Here is an 18,085-nt window from a genome sequence, read left to right on the forward strand (position 1 = left end):
GCTTTCCTTGTCTGTGTGTAGCTGGGCCTCATCCTCAGAACACCATGTGTGTGTCTTCTATGCTGTGTGACTGAGTGTTTTCTGTCGTCTTTCCATTCGGTATGGTGTACATGAAGGATCAATGAGTGTTTCTTTTGTTGAACTACACAGAAATAGAATTGTATGTGGAATGTTGGCTTGAATTCATACAAAAATTTCCCAGTACGCATGTTCCCAATGATTCGACAATACACAGATTAGTGAAAAAATTTCAAGATACTGGATCTGGTTACACAAATGAATGTCTAGAGAACCTAGTGTTTTACCCGAAAATAAATTAGACAAAACAGGGGAGGCCTTGGAAAGAAGCTCTAGAAAGTCTCTGTGCCGTTTGGCACTTAAGACTGGTGTGTCAAGAGCATCTCTTCACAGTGCTGTGCACAAAGTGAAATTGAAACCATACAAAATCACAGTAGTGCATCAACTGAGGAACTCAGATACAGTTGCTCGATCTCGTTATTGCAACTGGCTGTTACAGTCTGTGCACGATGGGGAAGTTGATCCTTAAATGCTTTATTTTCTGATGAAGCATGGCTGCATTTGTCAGAGTATGTTAATTCTCATAACAATCGACGTTGGAGCTCTGAAAATCATCATGACTTACATCAACAACCTCTGCATGAGCTGAAAACAGGAGTTTGGTATGCAATTACTGCAAGAAGAATTACTGGACCAATCTTTTTCCATAAAACAATAAGTTTGGACAGGTACTCAAATAATAATTTTTCCCGTGCTCCAAATGTGAATTCAACAGGAAGAAACCCTAATAACCAGTACAGTGGAATGTACCCTCTGCCATGCACCTTGCGATGGTTTGCAGAGTGTAAATGTAAACGTATGTGAACAATATAATGTATCCTTTTTTTCAAGAACCAACACCTAACGAAAAGATGTACCGATATTTCATGAAGGACAATGCAGGCCCACACATCGTCAATGCATCAAATCGGAGGTTTTTTTTACGACAGGATAGTTGTCCACCCTCCTCGTTCTCCAGATCTAAATTCGTGTGATTTTTATCTCTGGGGAATGTTAAGAGACAAGGTGTATGCAACCAATCTCCCCACACTCGAAGAGTTGGAAGACAGGGTTTCGGATAGTCATTTCCCAGATTCTGGCAGCAGAAATTTGTCGAGTGTTTGCTAATGTGTTCAGGAAATGTCAGGCTGGTCTTACCAGAAAGTGACATCATTTTGAGCACCTACTGTAAATAAAGGCAAGCTTCAGTTAATAATATGGCAACACTCTTTATGCGTAACTCAGGGGGAGTGCGCCTGCAGCCGACTACCAGAAAATTAGTGTCCGAGACGCAGATGCGGTGGCAGCAGCCAGTGAGTGTGCTGTGCTACCTGCAGACTCCTCCCAGGAGTCTTACATGAAACACCCTATACTTTTTAGTGCAGGTATCACGTGCCACCATTGGATGGTGTTAGCAGACAACACCTGCATTTTGTATGTGAATGGCCAATAACACAGTTTTTTGGGTGAGAAATTTATATTCTACGCACATTTTGGTGTGGTTCTTAGCGTTCGTGGTCACACACTTCCTTTGATAGTAAGCGTCCTCAGCTGACAACTACTTAGCTATATCAGGGGATGTATGTATCTTACAGAATGTTTTTGAAATGATGAGCTTTCTACCCCCCTCCCCCACTTCAATATTGTTTCATTTTTGCTCCATGGTGCAGCTGTGAATAGCCGTACAGTATGAACAACAGTTTTCATGAGAGTGTACATAACCTCTGGAATCAGGTATATGAAGTACCTCAGACACCAGGTGCTCAAATTTTCCATTAGAAATATCCCTTATGCTTGATATACACTGTTTGACAAAGAAATTGAAATACCCAGAAGATATTTATTTATTTACATTTTCTTTGCGTGGAGCCATCGTAATGATGGCTTTTGCAAACGTCAGACTTAATACTATGGTTACATTTACAAACACTATATTCTGTAGCTGTTGCTTCTTATGTGTATTTTTTTTTCATTTATCACATTACAACTGATATGCTAATGCCTCATGTTACAATCACTGTCTTAAAATTCGTTGAAAGAATACAAACATTTTTCTATTAGAAAAGATTTTAATTTTGTTTTAAAAACATTTCCCCTGTACATTCTTAGAGAGTTTGGTAACTTATTATACCAAATCAAACCACTGATAATATGGACTTCTATCAGTCATTTTTAACATTGTTCTGTTACGGAAATAGTTACACTTTGTTCTAGTGTTGTGATCATGTACATCACTGCCCTTGATAGCTTCTGTTGGTTGAATTATAAAAATATACATCTATATTGAAGATGTACAGAGAATATATTGTCAGATATTTCTGCTGCACAATCACTTCACAACATGAATCTCTATGTCCCATCCCATGTATATGTTTTATTGCTCTTTTCTGTAGTAGTATTATTCTTTTTAAATGTACATCAGCTGCACAGCCCCATAGTTCAATTCCTTAATTGAGAAAGGGGTGAAAGTGTTCCATAATATACTAATTTCAGTGCTTGGCTAGGAACTATCTTTGCGAGCTGGCTGAGGAGATATATGGCACTACTGACTTTTCCGCATACAAAATTAATGTGGTATGTCCACCGCAAATTTTCATCAACATACACACCCAGGAATTTACAGTTACCATTTTCTGTTGCAGAGATATTACACACACTATTCATATTGTTGTGGTGAGAACAGCCTGTTTTAAATGTCAGTAGTTGAGATTTGGTGACATTCACCTTGAGTCCCTGATCACTGAAGTATTTTGTCACTTCTGTGACACCACTAGTAGCAAGAGATTCTAGCTCATTACATTCACTCGCGTACAATAAGATTCACATGTCATCTGCATAGCTTACAATATGGGAGTTAATGGGTTGTGCAGAGGGTCCAAGGATTGAGCCCTGTGGTACACCTTGTAACACAGGTTCACTGGTGGTCTGGGAGTGCATGATTTTATTATCTAGTTTGTATGACAATTTAGTGTTTTGCTTACAATTCAGCAGGTATGTGGTTAGAAGATTCATGGCTTTATCCCCAATACTACAAGATTTTTGCTTTTTAAGAAGTACCCTATGGTTTACCGTATCAAATGCTCATCAGATCCAAAAATATACCTGCAGTCTGCATATTCTGGTCCAACAGACAGTAAACTTCATGGATGAACTGTGTAACTGCTGTGGTTGTACTTAGCTCTTTTCTGAAGCCATGCTGAGAATCTACAAGGTTTTGTGAAAAAGGCACTTAGCTGAGAAAGGATAATGCTTTCGAATATCTTACTAAAAGTGGGAATTAATGATATTGGTCTATAGTTGGAGACATCTTCCTTACTTCGCTTTTTATACACTGGTTTCACTACACTTATTTTTAGAACTGTTGGATACATGTTCTCTCTAATGTTGCAATTAATCAGGTAAGAGGTTTAGAGATTTCTTTTAAGCACACTTTAGTAATAGCACTGGATACGCCATCCCATCCAGATGAAAATTATTTCTTTAGCATGTATACTGCCCTGCAAACCTCCTGCTCATTCCCTTCCACAAATTCAAATTCGGTACACTGGGTGAGATGGCATCGGGTCTCTAACTGTGAATCTATAATATGAGTTGATTGTTCACCAGAAATGTAGTTGGTATTAAAAATATTAATATAGTATCTGGGTTTTTTATAATGTTACCATCTGTCTTATGCTGAGTGGTTCCATGTTCATCTTGTTGGGACCTTTTCACTATTTGTCAAACAGCTTCAAGATGCTTTGCTTATGTTGTCAGACTGTTCTATTGTTTTGTTGTTAATCTGCTTCCTTAGGTTAACAATTTCAGTTTTAAAAGTTTGCTTGGTCCTATTGTATTTTTCCTTGAAAACCGGCATAGTAATGGCTTTATAAAGCTGGTTTAGATCATGCACTTGCTGCCTGAGCCTAATCAGATTTGTTGGGAGTTTTAGTCTAGGATTACTTCCATTTTGACAGTGTTTAACTACCTTCTGGATTTCTCTGATTGGACAACTATATTCATAATGATGCAGTAGGGTTGAGTAGAATTCATTCCATTTCTCATCCGACCGTTTTACCAGGTACACAGAATCCCATCTCTCATTCGCTAGTTTGTGTTTAAGAGCATTAATATTTGAGGTATTCAGCATTCGTTTCTGTAGCACAATTTTTGTTATTTTAGGCACAACTGAATTTTTGTATTCTAACACCTGACAGAAGTGGTCAGAATAAAGAAAATCTAAGTTACTGTAATTTACGTTATCTATAACATCTTTGTTGATTATAGCATGATCTATTCTAGTGGAACATGTGTCCGTCACTCTGGCGTCTGAGTTCACTATATTTACAAGACTGTATAAGGTCAGTATATCACTGAGTTTCAAGTTTACTATACTATTTGAGTTTGCATCTATATTAAAGTCACCTAATATAATAAGGTCATTAGAACTGGACTGACCAACAACACTACTAAGTTTATCCATAAACAGCATTACAATAGCATTTGGTGGCCTATCTACTCCAATCACTTTATGCTTTGGTAACTTAAGATCATTACTGTGGGAGTACAATACCTGTCATTTCAATTGATCCTTCTTTGGTGTGGTGTTCAAGAAAGGAAATTTTTTAAAGCTTCTATGTCCTTATTTAGATAAGATGCCACGCCACTACCTTTATGGCTTTGCTACAATAACTAATGGTCATATGTCAATGTAACTTCGCAGAGGTACACACCACTCGTCGGTATGGAAATGAATAAGAGTTGCAATTCTCTATGACAAGTAGAAAGGCCAGACCTGACAGATTTTGAAAGGGACCTCACTGTTGGTATATACATTTGGCCAGCTGGCTGAATCATTCAATAATCTGATTTGTGTGGCATTTGGGTGTGGCTTGGTCCCAAAGGTTGGACTGCTTCGGAACACGAACCAGGGATACTCAATGTCAAGGTTCCAGTCAACCACATCTGACCATCAAAAGGGAGGATCACTGTATTGAGCACTAAGCACACTGTAACTCCTTTACCTCTTCACCTGCCATCTGAAAACATGTAATGTACCTGCAACATGACCTGGGGAGAAAGCTCCAATTCTTCCAATGTTTTGAAGAGGCACAGCAATGTTACTCCTGGATTCATGGTATGAGGAGCCATCATGTACGACTTCAAGTTGCAGCTGGTAGTGACTGAGAGACCTTTAACAACACAATGTTATGTCACGAACATCCTGTGTACTTACATGTTACCTCTTGTGCAACAGCATCGTGGTTCCATTTTTCAACAGAACAATGCTAATCCACACATGCAACATGTCTCTACGAACTGTGCAAACGTGGTGTTGAATTACTCTCATGGTCAGCAATATCCCCACATCTGTTCCAATAAAACACTTATGGGAAAGGACTAGTTACAACAGTTGTGTGCTAGCTTACCTCAGGAGAGAATAATATGGCTTTAAGAAACCCTTCTCGTCCAAATCAAAGCATTCATCAGGGCCAGAGTGGATACGATGTCATACTGATAAATGGACTCAGGCATCCAAGTTCTTTGTAAATTTGACTTAATACTGTAACCACTGGAATAACATCACATACCCTCTCAAACATAGGAGTTTCGTTTTGTTCCTTCCCTCCCTTCTAGGTGCTTCAACTTTTTGGTCAGGTAGTGTAAGTTGTCTGAGGATAATAAAACTGTAGCAGAGTACAAATTGAAGTATGTAATGTAAAACATGGAAGATCATCAAAACTGTGGAATAAACTAATTTTCCTAGTATTAAAAGCAAAAACATTTATTTCACAGTTACATGCTTTCCATGCAAATTTTTCATTTATTCTCAGTAATTAGCATTTTAATTCATACCTAAAACACCAATAGCAACTGTGGGTAGTCTTAAATATGAATAAACTGCATGTAATGTTTTAAATTGAGAGTGATTCATGATCACAGTATGATGATAACACATTCTGTGTCAAGTGTGTTTGTCTAATTATTTTGTGGCAAGCAGATGGGATGTAGGAGTTTGGAATTCCAGAGAAGGAATATTTAACAAGGGGAGCACAAGTAGTTTAAAGATGGTTCTGGTTGGCTGACATGGTTTTGGAAGACTAGACTTATGAGAATTATTGTCTGTTGGAACCTGATTGGTTGGAAATGTTTGTGAAAAGAAATTATGTAGGTGCAAAAATGGTGACTTAAGTAGTCAGAACACAAGTGTGATAAGTGTGCAAAGGTTTGAACCCATGGGACAAGCAGTTCACTTCCCCCAAAGTCGAAAATCTGACTAGTTTTCACATAATGAATTCACACTTTCCATTTACTATGGGAATGGATCTCCCATGTTGATTCCCGTGTAAAACTAATATGCCACCCACATTGCTAACCAGACACGTAAGAGCATTTCCTTTGTCACACAGTATCAATCAGTGCAGGACGAACCAAACAAAATACTCCAAAAGGGTTTCAGACATCTCTTGCCATCCCTGAAATGATAATATCCTCCAAAATCATCCTCCTCACTCTTACCACATCAGCACTCCACTATCCACATTATCTAACTAGTCTCCCTGCATGTTCCTGTGCAACATGTGCTCTCAATCCACAGGTGTAACTCTGTGAAAGATGTAGATGCAGTCCAATCTCTGTATTCAGCATGCAGTCCAATCTCTGTATTCAGCCACCATTTCCAGCTGCAATCCTGTCAGTGCCATTTCTTACATAACATTAGAGAAAGGGCTAGCTATTAACACTATCTCACATCAACCTAGATAAGTCTACAGGGCCCAAAAGTGTATATGGTCAAGAACAAACCACCTTTGCATCCCAACACTTACACTTCACAAGTAAAGAGTCTGTCCTGCAGAAACTGCTCTGATAGCACAAGGTGTGTGTGAAATGCAGATGATAACTTAATTCTCTATTATAAAGATACAACAAGGAAAGAAGTTTTTCTTCTCCACTTAAGTGATTTGTGCATTGCAATTGTAATAGATGAGAGGTGTCACAAATGCACTTTGGATTGAAAATCACAATTTACATAATATTCAATAAATAAACAAAAAAGTAATTAAACCCTTCATTATTGATGGTGAAGCTGCTCTGAAGATAATACTAAAATGGTCCGATATTACTGGTACATTTCTCATGACGGCCTTATTTTAACATTAACTACCACCACCACCACCACCACCACCACCACTCGGTGCTCGATGGCTTGGTTATCAGCACCCTTGCTGAGTATGAATGGGTGTATTTTATGTAGCGAAAAAACTCATTATGTAGTCACAAAATTTAAAACACGTGCCATAGTCATTCAACCACTGCTTAAAATAAAATGCAAATCTCTAGCCAAGCCATTTAATGCTCTCATATCAGCGTACAAACAACATATACATAAAATATGGCACATTGTTACAGTTACGCCACACGTTTCACTTTTGACGCAGGAGGAAATTGTGGTCAAAGTGCCAGGCTCTTTATACACTCCTGGAAATTGAAATAAGAACACCGTGAATTCATTGTCCCAGGAAGGGGAAACTTTATTGACACATTCCTGGGGTCAGATACATCACATGATCACACTGACAGAACCACAGGCACATAGACACAGGCAACAGAACATACACAATGTCGGGACTAGTACAGTGTATATCCACCTTTCGCAGCAATGCAGGCTGCTATTCTCCCTTGGAGACGATCGTAGAGATGCTGGATGTAGTCCTGTGGAACGGCTTGCCATGCCATTTCCACCTGGCGCCTCAGTTGGACCAGCGTTCGTGCTGGACATGCAGACCGCGTGAGACGACGCTTCATCCAGTCCCAAACATGCTCAATGGGGGACAGATCCGGAGATCTTGCTGGCCAGGGTAGTTGACTTACACCTTCTAGAGCACGTTGGGTGGCACGGGATACATGCGGACGTGCATTGTCCTGTTGGAACAGCGAGTTCCCTTGCCGGTCTAGGAATGGTAGAACGATGGGTTCGATGACGGTTGGATGTACCGTGCACTATTCAGTGTCCCCTCGACGATCACCAGTGGTGTACGGCCAGTGTAGGAGATCGCTCCCCACACCATGATGCCGGGTGTTGGCCCTGTGTGCCTCGGTCGTATGCAGTCCTGATTGTGGCGCTCACCTGCACGGCGCCAAACACGCATACGACCATCATTGGCACCAAGGCAGAAGCGACTCATCGCTGAAGACGACACGTCTCCATTCGTCCCTCCATTCACGCCTGTCGCGACACCACTGGAGGCTGGCTGCACGATGTTGGGGCGTGAGCGGAAGACGGCCTAACGGTGTGCGGGACCGTAGCCCAGCTTCATGGAGACGGTTGCGAATGGTCCTCGCCGCAACAGTGTCCCTAATTTGCTGGGAAGTGGCGGTGCGGTCCCCTACGGCACTGCGTAGGATCCTACGGTCTTGGCGTGCATCCGTGCGTCGCTGCGGTCCGGTCCCAGGTCGACGGGCACGTGCACCTTCCGCCGACCACTGGCGACAACATCGATGTACTGTGGAGACCTCACGCCCCACGTGTTGAGCAATTCGGCGGTACGTCCACCCGGCCTCCCGCATGCCCACTATACGCCCTCGCTCAAAGTCCGTCAACTGCACATACGGTTCACGTCCACGCTGTCGCGGCATGCTACCAGTGTTAAAGACTGCGATGGAGCTCCGTATGCCACGGCAAACTGGCTGACACTGACGGCGGCGGTGCACAAATGCTGCGCAGCTAGCGCCATTCGACGGCCAACACCGCGGTTCCTGGTGTGTCCGCTGTGCCGTGCGTGTGATCATTGCTTGTACAGCCCTCTCGCAGTGTCCGGAGCAAGTATGGTGGGTCTGACACACCGGTGTCAATGTGTTCTTTTTTCCATTTCCAGGAGTGTAGATCCAGTAAAAATGGTCTCATTTTGTTGAGTGAGTAGTACGTCACAGTCAGTAAGTTGTTTTAAGTGTCTGAATTTTATTTCCACTCATTTCAAGTCACACTCTTCCCCACGTACCCATGATTGTCCTTCTCACTAGTGACTTAACTGATGTCACTGAATTCTTATCACAAACTTGTTTGACTGTATCTGTCATCTCGTTACCCCAAAATCTGACCTGTCCTGTTCGGTACAGAAAACAGGGTAGCCAAAATTTTCTGTAGAAAATTTTCTGCTAGATATATTCTCTCGATGCTTTGCATAGCACTTTGTGAGTTGGAACAGATAAGGAAAATCTTCATATGCATACATCTCATTTGCATAAGAGCCATCCAGATTGCATACAACCATGCATCCTAGACACTGAAGTCTGTTGGCAAGTGAATGCTTGGGATGCTGCCTGGAAAAGCTAATGAAAAGTCACCTAAGTCCCTTGCTTGGGACCATCTGCATAAACCACTGAATCATTACAGTGATTGTTTAAAATACAAAAGAATGTTTGCTGACAAAATATGCCATACCAATATCCCCCCCCCCCCCCGAAAGTAATTTAAAGTTCTTCCTGGGTATGTCTATCATCCAAGAGCTGAATGCTCCACTGCTCTAGGAGAACCTTGATGTCCTATACTGTTGTCCACTAAAAGCTGTTTTGCCTGGACTCGTAATGGCTTTGTGGCTCACATATGGTCAGCAACAGTCACTCTGTTGGAATGTTTGTATGTTGGAGATTCTTGGCTGACTTAGCTTTGAAGGCATGTTGCACAGTCAGGACCCCTGTCAGATAGAAATGGTGGCTCACTAACTTTGACGCAGAGGCGAGGGATAGGCATTGTTCTTTTAGCTCCTTTTGTCGGTCTGATACCTGCACAACACATAGTTGTTTACACAGCTGTCCCAACATGCTATACAAAACAGTCCATGGTCCTGAGGCAGGGATGAGAGTAGCACAACCTTTATCAGTGACCCATCTGATTGATTCGCATATTATAGGAGCTGGTGTGGAATGATTAATGGTTTTACAAAACTCTTGCCTTGACACTTTTCTGCTTGCTTTAATTATTCACCATGCTTGTGCTTTCATAACTTTGAAGACTAAATGGTTCTCTCCTGTTATTCTCACTCTGAACATTCACTGTGCCACCCACTTGTCCCTGACTGCACTACGGCATTTTCCATTACACCATTGCCTCTTAAGCAATCCTCACAAGGGACATGTTTCTCATCATGAAATATGCCAGATGTCGTGTCTGTCATGGTTGCTGCATGCTCTGAAGCAACATGCAACATCTCACAAAATATGTTCCGCATCATGATTTGTCTCATCATTTGGGAAGTGTCAAGACTGGAAATGGAAAGATTTGGAACTTGCATGGGTGCTGACGACCACAATGTTCAGTGCCCCACAAACCAACATTGTCATTATCATGATTTGTGACTACAGCACTCTCCAGTAGCTATTCCCAGCTGCATCTGGCACGTAAATCTAACAGATTCTCTACAAAAATAGATGCACATAAAATAGCTGCATTAACTCTGTTAGCAACAGTGAAATAATAGTGAAGAAAATTGCAAAGAAGATTCTGGACTCTTTGATAGCTTGAACAATGAACAGTTGATACAGGAACACTATATAATGCTGTACAACGATCTGAGATACATACTAGCAGAAGTAATTGTCAACTCAATTAAATCTCCATCCTATTTTCAGTTTTAAACCGAATATAGTTAGTCTCATTTCTATTGTCAGATTGCACATATATAATATCCATATTCTCGATGTTATATTGACTATCATGACATTGAAGTAACATACTTCATCGCACAGATTTCAAGATTGGGATTAGTTTCATAATTTCATTCGAAAGGAAGAGGAGAAATTTTCGATTTGCTCACCATCAATGGCAAAGATATCTACTGGCAAGACACTAACACGAGACAGTTCATAAAACCAAGAGATAGGTATATACACTGATCAGTGACAAAATTATGACCACCGACCTACTATCGATTTAAACCCATCCAGGCAATAGCAGCACCAACTGGCAAGGTATGACTGCTAGTCAGACACATGCACAGTGCATGTAGTATCAGTGAGTGGGCTGTCCTTGTGTAGAATGGAGAAGGCGGGTGATTCATCTGAGCTTGACCAAGGGCAGGTTATGATGATGCAGAGGCTTGACACTAGCATTTCGAAGAATCCATGACTCCTCAGGTGTTCAAGGAGTACTGTGGAGAAACAAAGCTGAAACCACGTCCAGACATCATGCGGTTGGAGGCCACGCCTTTTTATAAATGTCGCCTGTCATAGGCTGGGCAGATTGATAAAACAGGACAGGCGCTGAACTACGCCAGAACTAACATCAGACTTTCATGCTGGGCAAAGTACAAGTTTGTTTGTACACACAGTGCACAAAACACTCATAATAACAGGCTTTGCAACCGATGACCTGTGCATGTGCCAATGTTAATATCATGACACTGGCAACTACGACTGAAATGGGCACATGACCACCCCCACCCAAACCCCCACCCCCACCCCCTTCGCCCAGCACTGGATGTTGGCACAGTGGCAGAGCACTGCATTATCTGATTAATCCCGATACCTTCTTCATCATGCCGATGGGAGGACACAAATCCGTCACTTTCAAGAGAACAGCTCCTTAACACCTGTACTGTGGCACAGAGACAAGCTGGTGGCAGCACCGTTATGCTCTGGGGTACATTCAAGTGGGCATCAGTGGGTCCAATGGAGCTTGTGCAAGGCACCATGATGGACAAAGAATATCATACATTGGTTTCAGACCACATACACCCCTTCATGACAATCATGGTTCCCGACAGCAGTGGCATTTTTCAAGAAGATAATGCGCCATTTCACAAGGCCAGGAGTGTGATGGAGTGGCTTGGGGAACACAGTGGTGAGTTCAAATTGATGTGCTGGCCACCAATTCATCAGACCTGAACCCTATTGAATACATCGGGGATGTGATTGACATGGTGTCCTTGGAATTTACAGAAATGAGGTGATCTGTGTGTGCAGATGTAGTCGAACTTACCGGCTATTAGGTACGTGGTCATAATGTTCTGGCTGATCAGTGTGTATTTCAAACAGTTTCATAACAGCGAAAACTTTCAGTGTGTAACTTGTGTTAACTTTCTGACACAGACTGTCAGTCATGTTAAGATTACTATGCACTGGGGAAACATTCTAGTCGATGGCCTATGAAGCAAGAATTGCAGCTAATACATTGATTCTAATAAATAACTTTGACTGTTGCCAATAACCTTTCTATTACATTTATAAGAAAGCCCCTCAACCTTTTGGGGGGGTGGGGGGTGGGGGGGGGGGTGGGGGGGGATTTGGAAGGAGCTGGACACAAACGTGCTACCTTTCACACTCATGGTACTGTAACCTTCGCTACAGCTTCGATATGGCCACCGCTCCTCAATGTGGTATATACTGTGTAAAGGCTGTGTCTAAAAATTCCATTAGGTTTTACTAAACCATGCACTTTTGATAGATCATCATTGTGCTGTAGCAATGAAACAGTACACTTTCATTGCACACAAATTATAACATTAAATGCATCAAATACAGGAAGCCTTTAACTACTGATATAAAGTATCCTGTCTTTCATTGTAACAAATCGTACCTAAAATGACCCGTTTTTGAGAGTTCACAATTTGCTGTTTCTTTGAAGCAGCTTATATTCAACCACATACTCAATACTAAAAAAACATAAAATACGGAGTTTAAATTCAGAAAATTCAGTGACTCCTACATTCTGCTTGTGATGCGAAAATGATGATGCCTCTCATTGGCTGTGTTCCTCTTCATGGGATATAAATGTGAAATGCCAGATTCTTCATTTCACACTTCGCAGTGTTGTGGAACATGGAATACCACACTGTGACATCACCGTCTCCTCATCCACATACATTTTCACATACCGTGAGAGGACAGCTTTAGGGTGTTCTGAGGTATTTCATGTGGATGTCTCAGCAATATGGTGAATCATGCATTCAATATAATCCCACAATTTCCAGATGCTAATGATCTTTATCAATGTGTTCCAATCTTACTACGGCTGAAATGGGCACATGACCACCCCCACCCAAACCCCAACCCCCACCCCCTTCGCCCAGCAGAATCCAGTCTGCCTTGCTGAGCATCAATTTTGGTGGCTTCTTTTGTGTTCTCTTCTATTCAGAATGTGTGTCCAGGTAGGGAAGTGGTAGCTTGAGTGTGTATTGATATCCACTTGCCACACTACAATATCTGTAATGCAGGGAACAGAAGAAAAATTCAATTGCAAAGAACAAATCTACGGCAGAGCTAAATTGTGTCGCTCTCTTCAGAAGACAGATATCTTCTGACACAATCGGGCTCTCAGTAATTCTATCCCGGGGCAGGTGCATTAAAATGACACACAAGTAGGAATGATTTAGGGAGTTGCCCAATGAGACCTACAATAGAATCTTTATCAAGTGAGTCTTATGGTGGCAAGTACTCTGGGCAGACATTAATTTTCAGTGACAGATGGATGACAACAGCTACTTAAAGCAAGCTGGTTGAGAGTGGAACAGGTGAACTGTGCATGTATCAATAATAAATAATGCTACCCTAATCTTAGCTCTGTTGCCACTGATGTCATCTTCCCTTTGAAGAGAGAAGTTTTTAACACAAGGACATCAATCATTTTCAGTTGTCTCTCCTGCAGAGTGGCTTTTTCTGTGCTAGGAATTTGAGCCCCTCCATATGTTTTTTGAACCCATTCACATTTCACTGTATTACAAGAACCATCTTTCAGTAAGAGTTTTCTTTTCCCCTTTCCCTCTGCCGTGATGATGAACAGGAAGTGTTAGAAGAAAGGGTAGTAGTGTGTTTTAGTTCGTCCACGGTAACATCATGTCCACAACATTGACTTCAGCAATGGAAAGTAGCACTGCTCAGTTATCCGATGGTACTGATTTCTGCAGCTGATATAATAAAAGGTTTGGTGAATGCTAGACGTTATATAACTTTAAAGACTTTCTCGGCTCACCATTTGGGATTCTGATGATCTTCAGTTTCTGCTTTTTGCTTTTCTCGGCATTAATGCACATCAGTCCTTGTTTCATATGGGATGATCACCTCAAGAGCTGACACACATTATAGATGTACAGGGTTAATTTGCCTTAAGTGCCTTTGGCACCATCTATGGCATATGAGCCCACTGTTACAACCAAGAGTTGTATATCCAAACTTTTGGTGTTTAAAGGATCTCACAGGGTTTGGCATACATGTTCTAACTTCGGGGCAGATAAACCAAGCTTTGATATCCTCTGGTAATACAGGGGAGTTGAATGTCAAAACATATGCTTTATTTTTTTTTCTAATAACCCAATAATCTCTCTTAACAATTTTCTTCGTGGCTTAGAAGCCAACGTTTCACCACTCTTCCTTTCATTCAATAGCCATTATACCTAGACAGATGACTACCCGCATGCTGAAATTAAGGATACTATGCGTTTCTGTTACAATTGGGTATTCACCAATTTTTTTTCAAACTTAAAAGCTTTGAAATTTGCAGTGTAGCTGTTTCGAAGTTGTCTGACTCCTTTCAAAGATGGGCTATTGCTTCTAAAGTTTTACATGTGTAGAAAGGGTGAATGTTTTTGAAATATCTCTCCCCTCTCTTTACTACTATAAATGAATTTTGGCAATTTTATGCCCTGTTACTTTCTTTACCATCATTCTTACGGTGTTTTCCTCAAGAGATCTGTCCATTTGAGCTGTTTTTTATTAGTTGAGTGTTAGCACTCCTTTCTACCAGAAGGCCAAATTTGAGCTGTAAAAATTGTTCCGACCCCACAGTTTGCTATGAACATAAAAAATCCACCCAGGCAGAGAACTGCTGGCCTGAATAAGCCTCACACAATAACGGTGCTTGCAGTTGATCCAGAGGCTGCCAGTCAAGGTTCTTAGCATTCTCGTGACTCTCATATTTTCTATATGAATACTCATACAAATGAAAGCACAGGTATGAAGTTAATCGAATGCTCCAATCTTATGGAAATTACTCTCCTGGTAGTATTGTATAAAGTTATTTATCACATAATTCTTCCGGTTTTCCCAGCAATACTCTGAATAATTGGGTCTTCTGCCTGTTATTCGCATCATTCTCACGATATTTTGACGGTCAACTCAATGTCGTCTTCAGGCACTCCCTGAGATTGGTGATCAGGTGGCTCAGGTCCAGTATTTAAGCCGGGATGGTGCTTTGCACTCCATTTTTAATCAACGCCTCATCGAGCACTCTGTCTGCAGTCCACGCCGCCTCCAGCGCTCCATCTACGGGCCATGCACACCTGCAGTGGCTCTCATTCCTCTCTCATGCCACAGATGCTTCGACCGCTGTACGCATCCAGCTTGGCCATTCTCTGGTGTGGTGCCCGTCGTCTCATACTCTGTTTCACACCCGCACAGTAGCGAAAATTTAGAAAGCTTGACTGTTTTACAAGAACTAGATGCAGTGAATTAGCAGCTTGGGTATTCATATAGTGATAATAATAAATAATTGACTAATTTCAGGAACACAACTTACTACGTGTGAAACTTTCTTTCTGTATTTCCACAGTAGCTGATCTTCGGGATGGCGAAGGACGGACATCTTCAGCACCTGTGGATTTGTGACAAAATTTTAAAAGGCAAAACTGTTCAATTTAGTTTATATAAATTTAAAAAAAAACAACACAAATATATTTAAGCAGTAAATACAAAATACTACAACAAACAGGGCAGATAAAGAATAAATACTGAAGAAGAAACCAACAATAAAGAGAATATAGCACAAGTAGGTTAGACATTGGCAAGAGCAGTGAGGGAGAGGGGTGGACAACCAGCAAAGTTTGAGGGAGGGCATGTGTGGAGGTGGCCAGAGGTGTGGGAGAGGAGGCGGAGGACTAGTGATGGGAACAAACAATTAAAAACAATTGACTCAGATGGTGATAGCTTTACATATCTGTAGGATTATTATTCGTTCATTCTTTTGGAGTGAAACCAGACTGTAGAAGCAATCTGACACATTCACTACTAATCTGTAACATTCAATTGTTTTGACCCTGTTAAGTCATTATTGTTTACTGCATTCTGTTATCACCAGTTGTCACTCTTATTGCAATTCTGATACCAGCTTTCTATTGACTGCCAGTAAGTAGTTTTTAGTTTAGTTCTTCATCCATGTCTATGAATAGGTGCTTTCTTAATAGTGATCTTTATGTCGTGACCACAATGCCTAAATGCTCAGTGGTGTGGGAATGAAAGAAATCATATGACTAAATAAAAAGTGATCCTCAAGATAAATTCAATATCATATAAAATATTGAAAGGATGTTTCACACTATGAAACAACATTAATTAAATAAAGTTAAGAAAATTAATGAATGAAGACAAATATTTCTTGCCAAACAAAATACTTCTGAAAAGTGACAGTACCTACATAAAAAGCAAGTGATTAAGTCACCTAAAAATTAAAAATAATTTATCTTATATGCTTTCCGTTCATGTCACCTCAGCATTGAACAAAATCGAATTAATGGTCATTTGTGCACACCAGCGAGAAGAGGGAGACAGAGCTTCAATAAATTTAATTAAAAAAGCAACTGTTTATTCATAATGTAGCACCACTAACTCTTCATTTATAATTTAGCACCAGTTATTAAACTTTTGAAACAAACAAAAAATTCACATTTACGAGAAATTTGTATTTCAGTAAATAAATACGTACAATTTTGAAAATACTGCATTTTTAGAAATATACTTTTTATTTACCTCTCCTTGAAATAAAATACATTTTTGCCTTAAAAAGTTGGCAACCCGAGTCATGGTTCATGTACAAGTGAAAAACATGAAAAGTATGCAAACAAATGAAATTTCTAGTACCACACCCTCAAAAACATATTTTTTTACTACAGATATGTAGATGATGTCATCATTTTAACCAAAGGCACAGAAAATGATATCAATGAGTTAACCAATTATTAAACAGCTTCCATGAAAATGTAAAGTTCATAGTTGAGCACCAAGTAGGTGACACCATAAACTTTCTAGACTTGACCATTAGAATAATGGATAATACAACAACTTGAAATTTATCAAAAACCTATCACGACACAGACTACCATTCATAAAACCTCTCTCGTCACCCCACAGCCCACAAAATAGTAGCATTCCACTACATGGTCAATGGAGCAGTCGAACTGCCACTCTCTGAAGTTAATTACAAACAAGAAATGGAAATAATACAACAAACAGCCACTGCAAATAGCTATAGTAGCCCAACAATTAAAGCACAAAATGCAAACACAAAGAAAGATCTTCCATACAATCCCATTTCTGGGTAGCATTTCACATCAGATTTGTAATGTCTTCAAATCAAAAGTCCTAAATGTATCTTTCACTACTGACAGCAAGACTGGCCAGTGAGTAACTTATAACAACAACACAAAGAAACCCACTACACAATACAAGTGTATACAAAATTGAATGTTTGGACTGCAACTGTTTCATTCATAAACATTCAAACCTACAATTACCATAAATTGGTTATTTACATGTTTCTATGATATTTTCTAAATGAACAATGGAACAGCCTGACTTGCAAAATCTAACAGACCCATCATACCAACAGTTTGTATCACCTGTCAGTACACAGATATGCATATATTATTTTAAACCATAATCAATGTATTGGTTGGTTGAAACTTCCTGGCAGATTAAAACTGTGTGCTGCACCGAAACTCAAACTCGGGACCTGTCCCTTTCGCAGGCAAGTGCTCTACCATCTGAGCTACCCAAGCACGACTCACAACCTGTCCTCACAGCTTCAATTCTGCCAGTACCTCATCTCCTACCTTCCAAACTTCACAGAAGCTCTTCTGTGAACCTCGCGGAACTAGCACTCCTGGAAGAAAGGATACTCACATCAGCACACACTCCACTGCAGAGCGAAAATCTCATTCTGAAAACGTCCCCCAGGCTGTGGCTAAGCCATGTCTCTGCAATATCCTTTCTTCCAGGCATGCTAGTTCTGCAAGGCTAGTTCTGCAAGAAGAGCTTCTGTGAAGTTTGGAATGTAGGAGACGAG

At 40.7% G+C, this 18,085-nt stretch overlaps 1 protein-coding gene across 1 annotated transcript in view; it reads right to left on the reverse strand.

The window, feature by feature from the left end:
- The window catches only part of LOC124555881, a 176,796-nt gene that overhangs the window by 114,102 nt on the left and 44,609 nt on the right, over positions 1-18,085 (reverse strand). Inside the window, exon 6 of the mRNA XM_047129942.1 lies at positions 15,545-15,619. Coding sequence (XP_046985898.1) covers positions 15,545-15,619 — 75 coding nt within the window. The remainder of the gene's footprint in view (positions 1-15,544; positions 15,620-18,085) is intronic.

Source organism: Schistocerca americana, chromosome X (assembly GCF_021461395.2).
Source record: "Schistocerca americana isolate TAMUIC-IGC-003095 chromosome X, iqSchAmer2.1, whole genome shotgun sequence".
NCBI lineage: Eukaryota > Metazoa > Arthropoda > Insecta > Orthoptera > Acrididae > Schistocerca > Schistocerca americana.